Source organism: Vipera ursinii, assembly GCF_947247035.1.
Source record: "Vipera ursinii genome assembly, chromosome: 1".
Classification (NCBI taxonomy): domain Eukaryota; kingdom Metazoa; phylum Chordata; class Lepidosauria; order Squamata; family Viperidae; genus Vipera; species Vipera ursinii.
In genome coordinates this window covers 241,503,185-241,520,092 of record NC_139512.1, presented here as the reverse complement: position 1 = coordinate 241,520,092, position 16,908 = coordinate 241,503,185, and the positions used below count along the sequence as shown (strand labels likewise).

The 16,908-nt window shown below is 39.8% G+C and overlaps 2 protein-coding genes across 4 annotated transcripts; one reads left to right on the top strand and one right to left on the bottom strand.

Moving 5' to 3' along the window:
• Positions 1 to 43: 43 nt before the first annotated feature.
• On the bottom strand, positions 44 to 4,499 carry SMIM8 (small integral membrane protein 8). 3 transcript variants are annotated; one of them, XM_083359473.1, is made up of 4 exons: positions 4,426 to 4,456; positions 2,725 to 2,792; positions 2,058 to 2,208; positions 44 to 799 (listed from the first exon to the last, which is right to left on the bottom strand). In XM_083359473.1, the coding sequence occupies exons 3-4, from the start codon at positions 2,202 to 2,204 to the stop codon at positions 641 to 643; spliced, it is 306 nt and encodes a 101-aa protein (XP_083215599.1). In that variant the 5' UTR covers positions 2,205 to 2,208; positions 2,725 to 2,792; positions 4,426 to 4,456; the 3' UTR covers positions 44 to 640. The 3 variants fall into 3 exon arrangements, with proteins under 3 accessions (XP_083215599.1, XP_083215600.1, XP_083215598.1); XM_083359474.1 differs by lacking the exon at positions 2,725 to 2,792 and having other exon boundaries at positions 4,408 to 4,473; XM_083359472.1 differs by lacking the exon at positions 2,725 to 2,792 and having other exon boundaries at positions 46 to 799; positions 4,426 to 4,499.
• A 254-nt stretch (positions 4,500 to 4,753) lies between these two features.
• GJB7 (gap junction protein beta 7) lies at positions 4,754 to 16,668 on the top strand. The gene is made up of 2 exons (XM_083377660.1): positions 4,754 to 4,870; positions 15,185 to 16,668. The coding sequence occupies exon 2, from the start codon at positions 15,212 to 15,214 to the stop codon at positions 15,989 to 15,991; it is 780 nt and encodes a 259-aa protein (XP_083233786.1). The 5' UTR covers positions 4,754 to 4,870; positions 15,185 to 15,211; the 3' UTR covers positions 15,992 to 16,668.
• The last annotated feature ends 240 nt before the right edge of the window (positions 16,669 to 16,908 follow it).

The following is a 16,908-nucleotide window of genomic DNA, read 5'->3' as shown; positions in this document are numbered from 1 at the left end:
ATTTTTAACAGATTAGTTTTATTGCCTTGAGTGAAAAATATCAACCGATCAATCATTCAAAACACTAAATCATAAATAAATTATTTTGGAAGAGACTATGGCACAGTTTCCCTTATTTAATATTTGAATATTAAAAAATTGCAGTTGGATGTATACAATTAACTCACATGGTGTAATAAGATGGAGGGTTTTTGTCATTGTAAATTGGGGGTGGGGGCACAAAGGGAGGCTCAGCCAATCTCAATGTATACATGGTTGTACTTTAACAATAAAGGTTCATTCATACAAAAGACACATTTTAGGAATGTTTTTTGAGTGACTTACTTAAACACTGGTGCTTAATAATAAACTAAAATCAGGCAGTGAAATTTTGGTAATAATTCTAAAGCATCTATTGACACAGCATAGATAAGAAATAAGACACAAATATTCTACAGTACTCCTTTTATTTATAATGTACTTTATTCAAAATAATAATAGATAATAGGATTTCACACTGATGTTTAACCTGAATATTTTTTAATTCACTATTGTATAAAAAATAATCCTAATGCTTCAGACAAAATCCTGAAAGTCACCATTCAGAAAGTCAAGTCTTCCTCCATGTTAATATTTAAATCAGCAATGACAATAATTTTCCTTAGTCCCATTTTGAGGTCTTGCGTTTCATAAGTCTGTTTCCTTCACTGTCAATAGCTTCATAGAGATCTTTTTTGTTTTCTTGTTGTGCGTGCAAGTACCCAATATAAGCTACACAAAGAGTAATTGTCACAAGGCCAAAAGCCATAACTGCTTTGTTCTGTGAAAATGAAAACATAAATAGTTTGAAATCCAGACATTTTATTTAATCCATGTTCTATGCTCCATGCGTCTTAAAAGTATTTTATTAAGCTGTGTCCTGATGACCTATTTTATTTTCCATCTTCATCTAGCTTCCAAAGTTAAAAGGAAATGGCTGGAATTAAGGCTGCAGTCGTCTATGTAAGTGGAATACAGTTCTCCAAACAGTTCTTTTGAAAAACCACAGCAAGTGGCAGCACTTGGGTCATCTTGCCGATTTTGGAAAAACTAAGCAAGGAGGGACCTGGTTAGTAGTTGAAAGGGAGACTACTAGGGCAGCCCAGGGCTCTAGGCTAGAATGAGAATTTAAAAAGGCATCCTAGAAGGCAGTGGCAAAATACGTCTGCACTTTTCCCAAAATGGTAGCATTATTTTGTGTAGCCCCCTAAGAGACAAGCTTTTTTAAAGTCAGTAAAGGCAATGTTCCCAACTATTTGCCTGATTATTATGAAACAAAAAGCAAGTAAATTGCAAAGAAATGAAATGACTTAGTTGAATAAGGTATATAAAGTATGAATAGTTAATCTTCTTTAGTTCCTCAATACCTTTTTTTTTAACAGAGACTGCGTGTTCCTTGAGTGTGAAATGTTTGCCTGGAGAAAATGGGTCTCATCCAAATTGCATGTTGTTTTCCCATACATTTTAAATATGTTACTATTCATGACCAATTAGGTTTTATAGTATTTTATCAACAATTCAGTACAGCTATAGAAATACCCATTGGCCTCTGAAAGCTTAATTCAATAGGCAAATTACGGTACTTCTTCATTTATAAAATCTTAACAGTTTGCTGGTAAGAGTATGGAGGTCATTTCAGTTCTCCTATTCATGTTAAAAAGATAGTGGCTAAAGTATTTTAATATCATGCTATTCTAATTAGCAAGTTACCAACTTTTTTCTATCAAAACTAATGTTATGCCTGAATTAAAAATGGAAAGTTATCAGAAATTAAATATAAATGACCTCTTAAACAACATATTATACCCGAGTTTACTTAAATGTAATAAACCATAATTGATTGGATTTAGATAAAATGCTAAGTCATTAACTATAAATCCAAAACATAAAGACTAGGCTCATATATCATACTAAACCCAAACCTAAACAATTCCTCTGATGTACATAATAGCTACAGCCATGTAACTATGCAACTGATGTGCAGGCAAAAATATGGATGTATTTAAATCAGCCGCCCCAAATAATTGTTGTTCTCTTACAGGTTTAATGAAAAGTTCTGGATTCACAGCACGGAACAAAGTAGTAGTTTGGGCACCTCGGAGTCCTGGAATTCGATAATCTTTCTTTTTGGGTGCTTCATGCGGAACATCTGGAGGAACATCTGGAGGCTGCGGTGCTGAAGACATCTTACTGTGGCAGAAATATTTGGACTGTGTGACACTTTACTAGTATCCTGTATTCTAATTGCAATCTAATTGACAAATACAAATAATAAAAAATCCAGGTCTATTATTTCCCAAATCTGAAAATGCAGTGATGGGATACCTCCTGAGGGTTGCTAGCCAAAAACCTTGAATAATTATCCCGTTTTTCTTTCTTAGCAGCTTTCTGTCAAAACCAAACAAACAAAAACCCTGATCTAACTATAGCATATAAACAGAAAGCATTTAATCTGGGCCTTGGCATAACATTCCAGAAAGCAGCAATAACATTATACATCAGGATTAATTCCTGCCAATGTCAGGTAGAGTTGCAAACACTGCTAGTCAATATAGCCAGAGCCAAACTAAACAGAAAATACATTAGTATGAAGGAAATTGTGTAACTTCCCATTAATCTTAGTTTAATAGTATGATCCACTTGATAATCCAGTGTTTTGGCCTTCCACAATGTTGAGTTATCTAGATACATTGATCTATGACTTACTTCACTGTTCATCAGTTAGGAAAGATGGGAACTGCAGTCCAACAAGTTGGCACAATATTGTTCCAGAGCTATGAGTTCAAATCAATCAAAAAGTTGTTTAATTAAGAAGCATTTATGGAAGCAACTGAAGTTCATAAAGGTGATACATGTTACACCTGCAGACATCTTGATATTACATGGCAGATACCTTGTAGAATCGAATGGTGGAGGCAACTGGAAAGCTGACAAGATTGGATTAGAGTAATAGCCCCTCCCACTCTCATTTGCCAGCAACCAGTATTTAAGTGTAAACTCCCCTAGAGATAATTTGATTCCCACATTTTTTAAAACCTGACTCAGCACATAAACCTGGGCTATCCCCGAATTAGATACCCAGCATTCTGGAGCTAAAAAAGTGGGGTGGCCTAGGCATATGCATGTATTCCACATTTGCCTATACCAGGCGTAGGCAACCTCGGCTCTTTTATGACTCATGGACTTCAACTCCCAGAATTCCTATGAATTACTACCCCTGGCCTATACCTTCCTACAATTCCAGGAAAATAATGCATTTGATGCTCAAAGGTGTGCATATTTCAGGGGATGCCACTGAGTTTTAAAACTGGGAGAAAGCACATATAGTCTATCCTATGCATTTGAGGAAATTTCTTATCCTCCTTCATCCAAACTAAAGACTATTATAATTCTTCTTCGTAGGTGAACTGCTTTAGGCTTCTTAAATATTTTGGTTGCCCTTCTGCATCTTTTTGAGCTCTGTAAAACCCGACTGAATATGTGATGACCAAAACTGCATTTAAAATACCACAAGAGTAATCTTTGCCATATATTTTCATTAAATTAGCAATTCTATTTTCAATTCCTGTCCTTTGACTTCTAATATGGAATCTGCCTTTTTCACATTGGCTGCACACTAAGTTGATGTTTTTATCCAGCTGGTCACCAAGATCCTCTTGATAAACCAGTTCAGATCCCGTTAATATATACCAGTCACAGATGGATTTTTCTTGGACCAACATTCATTACACTTGCTCACATTATTATTTAAGTCTCGTGATGACCACCTGCCAATTTGGAAAGTTTATTTGACTGTGGTATTTTTCTACACCAATAGCCACATACAAACCTGCCTTCCCCCATATCACGCCCTATAATTCTATATGTTCCACCAAGTTAGCAGTGAGGGCTTTCATCCACAGATCTCCTATCAGTAGCCATCGACAGTTAATGTGCAACTTTTTTTCCTTTAGGGATTTTCCTTGGTAAGGAAGAAGTACAACAGGAAGCGAGGAAAACCTGGGATGATTCCCAATGGACCACCACGATGTCGGCACCTCATTTTTGGAAAAAAAAAAAATTCTGCAAGCTTTCCTGGAAGCACCCAAACTCTCTAGATTTCCCCAGCCTTGCTTTGAGAAAACAAAGTCTGAACCTAAGATCACCAACGTGGAAAGCCGAAGCACAAGCAAAGAGCTCGCAATTTTTTCTAACCATAGCACGGCTACCAGGAAAAAAAATCCGGACGGTCCCTGCGTCCGGGTCTATTGTCAGATAGCGCCCCAGTCCAGATCTGGGACTCCTTTGCAGTAGCTCCCTGCTAGAGTGGATGACCAGGCGCTCTTTTCGATATTTTACTATGCCAAGAGAAGCATTCCTAAGAAGACAAAAAGCAAGACATCGAAAGACCTACAGCTTCTTACTCACCTCCCTCCGTGGGCAACCTGAGCCGATTCCCCCTTCCTACATTCCAAACGCAGAACTAAGAAAGACTGGCTCTGTTTTCTGCCTCTTCCGCTCTTGTGGGCCTATTCGAGAGCGCCCCCTAACTTTGCGGAGGCCAGAACGACCCTTCACTTTACAACAGGGGTCTTCAAACTTGGCCCTTTTATGACTTGTGGACTTCAACTCCCAGAATTCCTCAGCCAGCTTTGCTAGCTGAGGAATTCTGGGAGTTGAAGTCCACAAGTCATAAAAGGGCCAAGTTTGAAGACCCCTGCTTTACAAGCTAGTTGTCTGGGTTAGAAAGAGAAAGCGTGAAATCAATTCGAGAGTTCTCAACCAGGATGGAGCGACCCCACCCCCATCCACCCTTCTGTCAACCAGCTCTTGCGGGGAGAATTATTGTTATGGTTGGTTGCACAGTCAGAAGGTTAGACTGGATTTGGGATTTTTACCTACCTACTGAGTCCTCCCCAAAGACCTGGGCTATAATCAGATGTTGTTATTTGATGGTGTTACAAGATATGATCACAAGATGTGACCTTTACTTTGCCCAAGTAAAGCTGCCTTTTGCAATTGATTGATGGTGATTTTGTCAATGCCAGTAGTAGTTAAATGGTCCTCTATCTTTGTTTTCTTTTGCTACAGTCTTTGTACTTCTATTTGCATCTCTTTGTATTTTGTGATTTTCTCCAGACTTTTTCCCCCTATTCTGCTACCTCCTGGTCCTGCAATGTCCCGTATCCAACTTTTTTGTCTTTCTTATCAACCATTATTAAGTCTAAGGTACTGTGTGGCAGGTGCCTGTCTGTTTGAATTTTAAAGTCCCAGAGCACTTGAGCTTCTTCATTTTCTATTACTTTTCTATTTTATGCTCCCACCAGTTTTTCCTACAAGCAAATGGTATTTCTTGCAGATTTTTCAATGCACCATTGTTGCTACTTTGTCATATCATTGTATGTAGTCAGTATGTGCAATCTCCTTGGGATGGGATAGCCTGGCACATGTTTTGAATGTTTGGTATCCATGAGGCTCGTTTGTTTGATATTTTTAACAGAGGAATCAATACAACAACAAATAGTACTGATCATGAGTCTGCTTGAAATATTCCTCTTGATATTAATCCCTCCCAATCTATCACCATTGATCAACAACTGTGCCTTTTGTTATCTCATTGACCTTTGCACAAAACTTCTGATGTGTCTACTCACTCCTGTTATTTCTAAGCACCATTATCCAGGCATGTGGCAGGTAGTAAAATGCCTCATTATAATTTAATTTTAATTTAATTTAATAATATTTGTATACTGCCCTTCTCCCTGAGGACTCAGGGCGGTTCACAGGGCAGAATAAAATACTAAATACAAACATTAAAAAGAGATTAAATGGTTGCCCAAGTTAAAACAATTAGAATAGAATTCTAAAACACCAAGTTAAAATTAAGACACCAAAAATAAAAACCCCACCAATCCCCATCAGGCTAGGCCGGCTTGTACAAATAGAAACGTCTTGAGATCGCGACGAAAGGAGCGAAGATCGGGCGCCATCCGGAGCTCTACCGGTAGCTGATTCCACAGCTCCGGAGCGCCCACAGAGAAGGATCTCCCCCTGGGGGCCACCAATCGACATTCTCTGATCGGTGGCACCCTGAGGAGGCCCTCTCTGTGGGAACGCACAGGGCGCAGGGAGCTTGATGCCGGCAGCAGATAATCAATCCAAGCTACATTCATGTTAGTCTTCCTACTCCTACGGTTTTCCAAAATCGTCTTGACAATTAGGAGCTGATCTTTTGTTCCTCTGGTTAGTTTCCTGTCTTTTCAACTAAATGCTGTTTGACTGCATCAACTATCATACCAGTTAGCAATTTGAAAGTTATTGGTAAAGCAGGCAATTGGCCTGTAGTTGTCTTTTACTACCTTTTTTGTTGGGTCTTTTACTATTAGGTAGGTTTTAGTCAGAGGTTAACCCATCTTCAATTTCACTGCTTTGCTGTTTGTTGTTAAATTGCTTAACAATGAAAAGATAGCAATGAGTGGGTGTAGATGTTTCAACCAAAAACCATTCAGTTCATCTTCATCTAGTGCTGATCAGTTCTTCCTTCCCATTTCTCCACCATTTCTTGTTATTTTCAATCCAACTCCAGTGGATTCTGGGCAATGTACAAAGGTTTTAAAAAAACATAAAAACTGCTAAAACATTAAATTAGGTAGGAGGATTAAATCAGATGGCGAGCTTCAGCAAAATATTCCCATTTGGGACCAGAATGGAATGATCAGAGATATTCTGGAGACCTACCTGAAGCTTAAAGAAAATTCCATCTTCATAAGGTTAAGGACTGGAGGCATCTGGCCCAGGCACATGGGACTCAATCATTCATATGCCTATTTGTCTATTAAGCAGTGTTACCGCAGGTGACCTGATCTCACATCTTATAGCTAAGTTAAACTTCCCTTCCCATCATATCTGGACCCTACCATGCCTGCAAAGCATTTTCTTCATGAAACCAATTGTTTTCCATCCAGAATAGACATCTGATAGAAATTTGAATATCTGAATGTCTTTTGTCCTAGGGTTTGCTTCAGTAGAATGCATCAAGATTCTCCTGTTCCCCCTTTACAAGTAGTCCTCAGCTTATGACCACAATTGAACCCAAAATTTGTTGTTAAGCAAGACATTTGCTAAGTGAGTTTTGCTCCTTTTTACCTTTCTTGCCACTGTTCTTAAGGGAATCACTGCAGTTGTTAAATTAATAACACGGTTGTTAAGTGAATCTGAGTTCCTCATTGTCTTTGCTTTTCAGAAGGTTGCAAAAGGAGATCACATGACCCTGGGACACTGCAACCGTCATAAATATGAACCAGTTGCCAGGCATCCAAATTTTGATCATGTGACCATGAGAATGTTGCAGTGTGTGTAAGTATGAAAAAATGGTCATAACTCACTTTTTTCAGTGCTGTTGTAACTTCAAACAGTTACTAAATAAATCATTGTAAGTCAAGGACTATTTGACTTAAGTTGGAGAAAATTTGCTGCAGAGCTGTGGTTCAGACTTCTTTCTAGGAGTTACAATGTAGTAAAACTTAATCTCTTTGTATACTTATGTGGAGCATCCAGTTGGAAATAAAAAATTAGCTAGTCACTTAGCGAGCCTTCTATAGCTGGGTTCTCTCCAGATGTGTTTGCATTTAGACTACAATTCCCAGAATTCCTAGGTGGCCACTGCCAGTCAACATATGTAAAGAGCGTGGGGAAAGTAGCATAATCTAAGATTAGAAACCACACCTTCTTATTTATACAGAATGTGACATTTATGGGTGTAAATGCAATTCATATGCATTACTTGTTTGCAAATAGGAAAGAATGAAAATGAAGACAATCTGCATTAGTACCAAAGATTCAATGGGCCATCTGTGTTTTATGTCAATATTTAACTCACAGCACATCATCTGCTCTACTAGCTGCTATTGTTGTGGCAACAGCTTTTATAATGAATCCTCACTGAAGAAAACAAAGAGGATGTTAGTAGCATTCAACTCTTTTATAAATCTTATAAATTTATAGAAATCAACAAACTCTATCATTGCCAACTTCTATGGTTCAATACTGATTTGGGTCAAAGTGGAAGCCCAATACATCTGGTGAACATCCAGTTGGAGAAAACTACTTGAGAATAAGCTGAGTTTGTCAATATGAGCCATTGATGTACCTGTCAAAAAAATTTTTGTGTGTGTATTCTGAGTCCCAAGTATTTTTACATCTGTGAATGTTTACATCTCAGAATTAAATATTTTATCAAAGATAAAACATTGTTATTTCTATGTTACTGACTGTTGAAAGAAGTATTAAATTCAATTGCCTGGCTTGGTTTGGTAAATAAAGGTTAAAACAATTGAGTCACTAATTAAATAATACTAAACAAAAATATACGGATCACTTTAAATGTCACAGCAAACAAACAGTGTTTTGTTCCATTCATTTTCATATAGTTTTCATTCATTTTCATATATATTTATATTGAATAAAACTACAAGGCAGAAAGTGCACCACAAAGCCAGAACTATTACTCAGAGCAGAGTTAGACTTCTGTCACGTAGCTAAGAATCTAAATTACAGAAATAGAGGTAGTGCTCAGCTTACAACAGTTCATCTAGTGACCACTTTGAAGTTAACAATGACACTGAAAAAAGTAAAATGACCATTTTTCACATTCATGACCATTGCAGCATCCCCACGGTCACATAATGAAAATTTGGATACTTGGCAACTGATTCGTATTTATGATGGTGTTGCAGTGTCCCAGTGTAATCCCCTTTTGCAACCCTCTGACAAACAAAGTCAATGGGGATGTCAGACTCAACAGCTGTGTTACTATACCTTAACTGCAGTGATTCACTTAACAGCTGTTGCAGGAAAGGTCATAAAATGGGGCAACATTCACTTAACAAATGTCTCACTTAGCAACAGAAATATTCAGCTCAAGTCAAGTTTCCTAATGCAGCGTGTGACTTTCTTAATTAACTTTATTTGGACTTTGGACTTTACACACCCACACATACCTCTGCTAAATAGGAACTTCAGTGAATAAAGTGAAAGGTTCCAATTGTAGTTACCTCAACATTTTGTGATACAAAATTGAAGCAATACAATTAAGTAAGTTCAAATATTGCATTGCGGAATGAAAACTTTTGTATTTGAAAATTGAGCATGATAAAGGCAATCCAACCTTGTCACTCACTATGGATGTTTTTTATAGAATTAAAATAACACATGGGAGATAAGCAACACAATAACGTGCGACATTATTATTATTATTATTATTATTATTATTATTATTATTATTATTATTATTATTAATTTAATTTATATACCGCCCTTCTCTCAAGAGACTCAGGGCAGTGAACAGGGCAATACATAAAAATAGGATACAAAAATTAAAATTATTAAAACATAATTAAACAATGCCCATAAATAATACAGATTTAAAATTGAAGTAATAATAAAATCCCACCCCGTCCCATCAGGCCAGGCCCGCTTGTTTAAAAAGATGGGTTTTAAGATCGCGCCGGAAGGAGCGGAGATCGGGCACCATCCGGAGCTCTACCGGAAGATGGTTCCATAAATCCGGTGCACCCACAGAGAATGCTCTCCCCCTGGGGGCCACCAGTCAGCATTCTTTGACTGGTGGCACCCTGAGGAGGCCCTCTCTGTGGGATCGTACTGGGCGGAGGGAAGTTGACGCCGGCTGCAGGTGCTCCCCAAGGTATTCTGGACCCATGCCATGGAGGGCTTTGTAGGTCATAACCAACACCTTGAACCTCACCCGGAAGACAACTGGCAACCAATGCAGCTCGCGGAGCAAAGGTGTAACACGGGAGTATCGGGAAACCCCCGATACAACTCTCGCGGCTGCATTCTGTACCAGTTGGAGCCTCCGAGTGGTCTTCAAGGGTAGCCCCATGTAGAGAGCGTTGCAGTAATCAAGACGAGAGGTCACGAGCGCATGAGTGACCGTGCGCAAGGCATCCCGGTCTAGATAGGGCCGCAACTGGTGCACCAGGCGAACCTGGGCGAACGCCCCCCTAGTCACAGCTACAATATGGTCTTCTAAGGAAAGTTGTGCATCCAGGAGGACTCCCAAGTTGCGAGCCCTATCTACAGGAGGTAATGACTCACCCCCCATAATGAGGGGTGGGATATCCTGAATATCACGGGATGCTGGTACGCACAGCCACTCCGTCTTGTCAGGGTTGAGACGAAGCCTGTTCCTCCCCATCCAGACCCGGACCGCCTCCAGGCACCGGGACATCACGTCGAGGGCATCACTGGGGTGGTTTGGGGTCGAAATGAAAAGTTGGGTATCATCAGCATACTGATGATACCCAACTCCAAAACCACGAATGATCTCACCCAGCGGTTTCATGTAGATGTTGAACAGAAGGGGCGAGAGGACCGACCCCTGAGGGACTCCACAAGCGAGAGGCCTCGCGGTCGACCTCTGCCCCCCTGCCAACACCGACTGCGAGCGTCCCAGGAGATAGGAGGAGAACCACTGAAGAACCGTGCCTCCCACTCCCAATCCCCTGAGATGCCGCAGCAAGATACCATGGTCGATGGTATCGAAAGCCGCTGAGAGGTCTAATAGGACTAGAACAGAGGAGTATCCTCTATCCCGAGCCCTCCAGAGATCATTCACCAGCGCGACCAATGCCGTCTCCGTGCTGTACCCGGGCCTGAAGCCCGATTGGTACGGGTCTAGATAATATTGCAGTATTGGCTGCAGTGACCCCTCTTCACCAAAAGAGGTCATTATTGATTGAGAATAGGTCAATAAGTCCAAGTCTGACAGTTGTCTCTCAGCTACTGTTTATCTCAGGTATTTCCAAGTTATGTGTCTACTTTAGTCCATAATAATAATATTTTGAAAATGAAAGAAAACAGCAAATGAGGAACTACTGCGCTGGCAAATAGAATACAGGCTAGTTTCTCTTTTGAATAATATACCAGAACAAATGATCAGGTTGCACTTACGTGAATTACACTACCTAGGAAACCACCTGACTCCATTTTCTAGGCTGGTGACTTTCTGGGAAATGAAAGATTAATTTTTAATGCTCTTAAATTCTGCTGCTTTGACAACCACTTGCCACTCTGAAGGTAGGTATGTTTTCTAGAGATCTTAAAGAATATGTAGATATGTTCTTCTAAAATTGAATGTAAATAATAGAATGCTATCTTTGTGGTTAACTTTGTGGCACATAATTGTGCTAAGCTTGGTGGCACATAATCAGTCAAAACACCTTAGAATCTAAGTAAATAAACAACAAAAGCATTGTTCAGTTTATGGGAATGGTTGTTTATTGATTTGAGATTCTAAACAACTTTGACTTTCTTTCCTCCCTCTCTCCCTTTTACTTTATTATTAAATTTGTTCTGTGATGGCTCTTTAAAAATGCCTTTTAGCTCTGGTTGAAACTACACATTAACATTTGTTGCTCTGTAGTTTGGATAGCCTTTTAAATCTCACAAAAAGATTCTTTCCAACCAATAAAGTAGATTTCAAGCAGAGTTGACTCTTCAAATACAGTCTCATATGGAGGACACTGAAGTATCAAATTGTAGGGTGATTAAGGCATGAGTTACTGTTGGCAAGACTTTCTGGTCTGAGTAGGGTCATAATTGATTCATCAGCTGGGCAAAGGTCTCTTTAGTCATGATCTAAATTGGTGCTCAAGTAGGAGCCATTCAGGACCCCCAAGTTACAGACTGGGGGATAGCTTAGATAGCCAGGCTATTCATGGATGAAGAATACTGTGCTTCCCTGAAAATAAGACCTACCCTGAAAATAACATGATGCACAACCTCCTGCCACGAGCGGCAGCACCGGCCTGAAGCATCACGCGGCCTCCTGCCATGAGCAGCGGGACCAGCCTAAAGCACCATGTGGCCTCCTGCCACGAGCAGCGGGACCGGCACTATGCACCACATGGTGTCTAGCTACAAGCGGCAGCAAGCGGCCACTGAAGAAGCCAAGCACAATAGGTGTCGGGGTGTGGGAGGCCTGGCTGTGGCGGTCCTAAGGTAAGTCATCCCCGAAAATAAGAGCTGGTGCCTCTCGGAGGCAAAATATATATATAAAACCTGGTTTTATTTTTGGGGAAACATGGTAGCTCCATTCTATGCTGAGCGTCTTTCGTCCCATCCAGTTCCTTACAACTTCCAGGAGTCAGCTCAAGACTTCTATAACATCTTTAACCTGGCCTGTGTGGTGATGAACACTTGGATATCATCAGCATGTTGATGTCCCCTCATCTCAAACTAACAGGTTTTTCAAGAATAAATGTTGAATAACACTGAGAGAAAAGGACCAGGTTGGCTGGTATTCTATGCTGGAACAAACAAGGGCTTGATCTTTTGTCTCCTATAACTACCAATTGGATCATTTGCCCTTGAGTGAAGCTAATGCAAAACAATGCCCCAACTCTCAACCCCCTAGAGGTGAGAGATTGTGGGAACCAGGTAGGTAGTGGTGAAGTCAGTGATACAAGAAGAGGTAGCTCAGTCTAGAAGTGGTTTGCTATAACATTGCCTGGACACTTGCTTTTACAGTTTTGAAGATGTTTTTACTCTACTTGGCATTAAAGATGCCTCCCTGGAATCCACATGGTTCTTGCTTCTTGATTTTGCCAGCTATGTGGGGCTTGAGACAAGGTGGTCCAGAAGAACACCATGATTCAAGAGCAATGCTAAGAGGTCTCATAGGAGCAGGAGATCACACCTCTCCTATCCAGTTCTCAGCAGTGGTCATTCACCAGAGCAACAAGTGCTGGTTCTGTCCCATGATCAATAGCAATAGCACTTAGACTTGTATACCACTTTGCAGGACTTTACAGCAGGGCTTTTCAACTAGTGGTACTTTGGCACCTGGCAGGTGATACGCAACCAGCCTGGACAAGTGTACAAGTGAGCTGAAGCGGCGGCAGCACTGCACAAGCCTAAGGGAGAGTCAGCTGGAGCTGCAGCTTTCAGCAGAAGCCCCAGGATCAAAGTGTGTAGCTACATGCTGATCGGCACTTGTGCAGAAGCCCCAGGATTGGTGCGCACTTCTGCAAGGCTGCAGGGGCGAGACAGAGACCCCAGGATTGATGCTTCCAGTGCACCCGGAAAAGAATAGGAGGCGGCGTGAGAGAGGAGAGGCTATGAAAAAAGGAGGTTTTAGCAGGAGAGGCAGAGAAAAGGGATGGTGAAAGAGAGATGGACAAGCGCAGCCTTGAGGAGAGAAATCAGCTGGAGGTGCAGCAAAGAGAAGAGGAGGGGGGAGAGGAAAGGATATAAAAGGAGGGAGGGGAGAAATGAGTTTTGCCCCATTTTACGCCTTTTCTTGCCACATTTGTTAAGTGAATCATTGCAGTTGTTAAGTTAGTAACATGGTTAAGTGAATCTGCCTTCCCCATTGACTTTGCTTCTCAGAAGGTTGCAAATGGGGATCACGTGACCCCAGGACACTGCAACCGTCATAAATATGAATCAGTTGCCAAGCATCCAAATGTAAATCACGTGACCCAGGGGATGCTGCAACGGTCATAAGTGTGAAAAATGGTCATAAATCTCTTTTTTCAGTGCCGTTGTAACTTCAAACAGTCCCTAAGAAAACTGTTGTAAGTCGAGGACTACCTGTACTTTATCACTTTTTTCCTTTTTTTTTTTGGTCATCAAGTTTTTGACACCTTACTAGGCGACTTGGTGGTACTTGAATATTGCCATATCCTAAAAATGGTACAATCTGTGAAAAGGTTGAAAAGCTTTCACAGCCCTCTCTAAGTGGTTTACAGAGTCAGAGTATTGCCCCCCAACAATCTGGGTTCTCATTTTACCGACCTTGGAAGGATGGAAGGCTGGGTCAACCTACCAGCCCTCAACTATAAGTGAAACGAGCCCTTCGCTATTTATTATTTATTTATTTATTTATTTTTGGGACTTATATGCCGCCCTATCTCCCGAAGGACTCAGGGCGGCTAACAACAATAAAATATAATATCTCAAAGGTTTTAAATAATGACACAATCAGTCATGTAGCTTGATTCCTTTCTGTCCTTATTTTTAAAAAAGACTTCAATTTGGAAAGTGCTTCAAAAGCCCATCTTCTTTCCCCTGAAGCTTGGAAGCTGTTTCTACTAACTTGGTTGAGAGGAAAGAGTGTTAACGTGGTAGTTGGTTTAATAGCATCTGACATCTTTAAACTCTTGCGTCTTGAACCACTCTTACTATCCAGAGGCTTGCCATGACTCTTATTTATGTAATTTTTATAAAATGTAAATTTTACAGGTAGTCCTTGTTTATTGCAATTGGGACCAGCAACTCAGTCATTTAAGTGAAGTGCCCGCGAAGTGAAATCATGACTATGTTTACAATCTTATTTCAGCTTTTCTTCGCTTTACAGACCAGTAAAGATTATAAATGTGGGGATTGGTTGCAAAGTTACTTTTCATCACTGTCATATCTGTGAACGGTCATTATACAAGGCAATTGCTAAACAAGAACTGCCTGTAAAACCATGCTGGTTTATCTAAACACATAGGCACACATATTTAGCCATTTAAAATTGTTATTTAAGATAATGCAATTTAACTTTTTTTTTTTAAAAAAGTAGGATTACAATTTATCAATTGCATTTTATATTAGCAAAATACAAGAGGAAAAATGCACCTTTAGAGCATTGTAAAGTAGTGACAAAGTGCTTTTAAATGAGAGAACAGCACCCCCTAGTAGTAAAAGAGTAAAATGAAAATGAAAAAACAGCCCAGTTGCCTTTTGAAAAAGCACCTTTGAGTAGAATTAAAGGTTGATCTCTTGACAACTACCCAACTTATTTCCCTCAAGGTAACTCTTTAAATACCTTGTTATGGTATTTAGCACACATCTCCCTCAATTTTCTATAAAGTTTACACCCAGGAATTATCACATCCAACCCATTCTACCTGTTTCATAGGTTACTGTTATACGCACAACAACTATGTTTTGTCTTGTACACAAAGAAATTCTTTAATTCTCCCATCTTGACTCAGAGATTCTAGTACTATGCTATATGCTATTTTGTTTTTGAAATGCTGTTGAAAAATCTACCTATTAACCTAATTTCCACATTGGTTATACTCTTTTATATTCTGGATCTTCCTCCCATATACTGTATATTATTTGCTTAAAGAAGACATGTTCATACTATTGTTCATATTTTGTTTTGTTACAGTTCCTTGGCCTTATTGAAGGAGAAACTATGAGCTGGGGATTCTTACGAGATATTCTGAGTGGTGTAAATAAATATTCAACAGAAATCGGCAGAGTCTGGCTAGCTATTGTGTTTATATTTCGCCTCCTTGTCTATGCTGTAGCTGCCGAACATGTCTGGAAAGATGAACAGAAGGAGTTTGAGTGTAACATCAGACAACCTGGCTGTGAAAATGTCTGCTTTGATCATTTCTTCCCAATTTCCCAAGTCAGGCTTTGGGCCTTGCAACTGATCATGGTCTCTACACCATCACTTCTAGTTGTTCTCCATGTTGCTTATCGAGAAAGCAGGGAAAAGAGACACCAAACTAAGCTGTATAAGGACCTGAAAAGTATTGATGGGGGATTGCTCTGCACTTATCTCATCAGCCTCCTTTCCAAAACTGGATTTGAAATAGGTTTCCTCTATTTGTTTTACAAGGTGTATGGAGGATTTGATGTACCCCGCCTTGTGCAATGTGACACAAGTCCTTGCCCTAACACAGTTGATTGCTATATATCCAAGCCTACTGAGAAGAAAATTTTCCTGTACATTGTGGTGGTGACATCCTGTTTATGCATAGTCTTAAATATAATTGAATTCAGCTATTTGATTTTCAAATACTCGGTCAAATGTTGCTTCAGGAATCACATCAAGAAAGTCCGAAACTCCAAATGCGAATATAAAAAAACAAATTCTACGGCTCACAATAGTACCACTGTGTCCCTTGACCAAGATTCACCCAGTATCCAAGGAGATGAAAAATATTTGGGCCACTTCCAACTATAAAATAAAAGCACTCAGTTTATTTTAATAATGTTAACAATAGAACATCAGATAATAACAGAGTCTGATTATTTTAACCAACATGCTACATATTTTGGTTTTTCTACACATGGTGTAAGGTTTACCAAATTTGCATCTCCTGGCATCTGGCATCTCCTTCTAAGGGATATATAAGCATTGATGTTTATGGTACAGATAATGCTAACTTAAGGCGTGATTTTTTTTGGTGCAATTCTTTCAAAACATCTGTTTTCATTCTTGAACATTTTTTTAAAGCAAAGGGATTAAAAACTGTGCCTAGTGGTGAGAACCTTATTTTTTCACTCATTTTTCAATGTGTAACATCTTACTTTGTTTAAAGACATTTGATTGTATTAGTTTTTACTCAGTTTTCCTGCTGCAGTCATTTATTTTTTCTGTGAATTATTAGTTATTGTGTATAATTCTAAAGTACTGTATAAGTGTGTGTGCCTTTCTTGTAATTGTAAGTTCCTAACCCCATATTGGCTGTACTGGTCTCTGTGTATAATTTATTTATTTGTTAAATTTAAAGGCCACCCAACTCCAGAGTGACTTTGGCTTTACATTTTAAGAGAAGAAAAATGAAGATATAACACTCATATATGTCCAGACAAAACAATAAAAAAACACACCAGACAGGGATTCAGCAGTCACTCTACCCCACCTAGGACCTGGAAAAACAGCCAAATTCTAAAAGGTTTACAGAATGTCAAGGTGGGAGCCACACAGATGCCTGGGGGTATGTATTGTATGGTGCTCCAGAGCAGGGGTCCCCAGCCCCCGGTCCGTGGACCAGTACCGGGCCGTGGCATACCAGCAACTGGTCCACACAAAGAAGCAAAGCCCCATCCGTGGGATGCATGCAGCACACAAAACCACGCACCCTCCGGTCCGTGGAA

Bases quoted from the DNA above. Each gene is read 5' to 3' on its own strand.
- SMIM8 (XM_083359472.1), bottom strand. From the start codon at position 2,204: ATGTCTTCAGCACCGCAGCCTCCAGATGTTCCTCCAGATGTTCCGCAT. The intron at 800-2,057 runs GTAAGAGAACAA...TCATTTTCACAG, and splicing joins CAGAACTTTTCATTAAACCT to AACAAAGCAGTTATGGCTTT.
- GJB7 (XM_083377660.1), top strand. From the start codon at position 15,212: ATGAGCTGGGGATTCTTACGAGATATTCTGAGTGGTGTAAATAAATAT.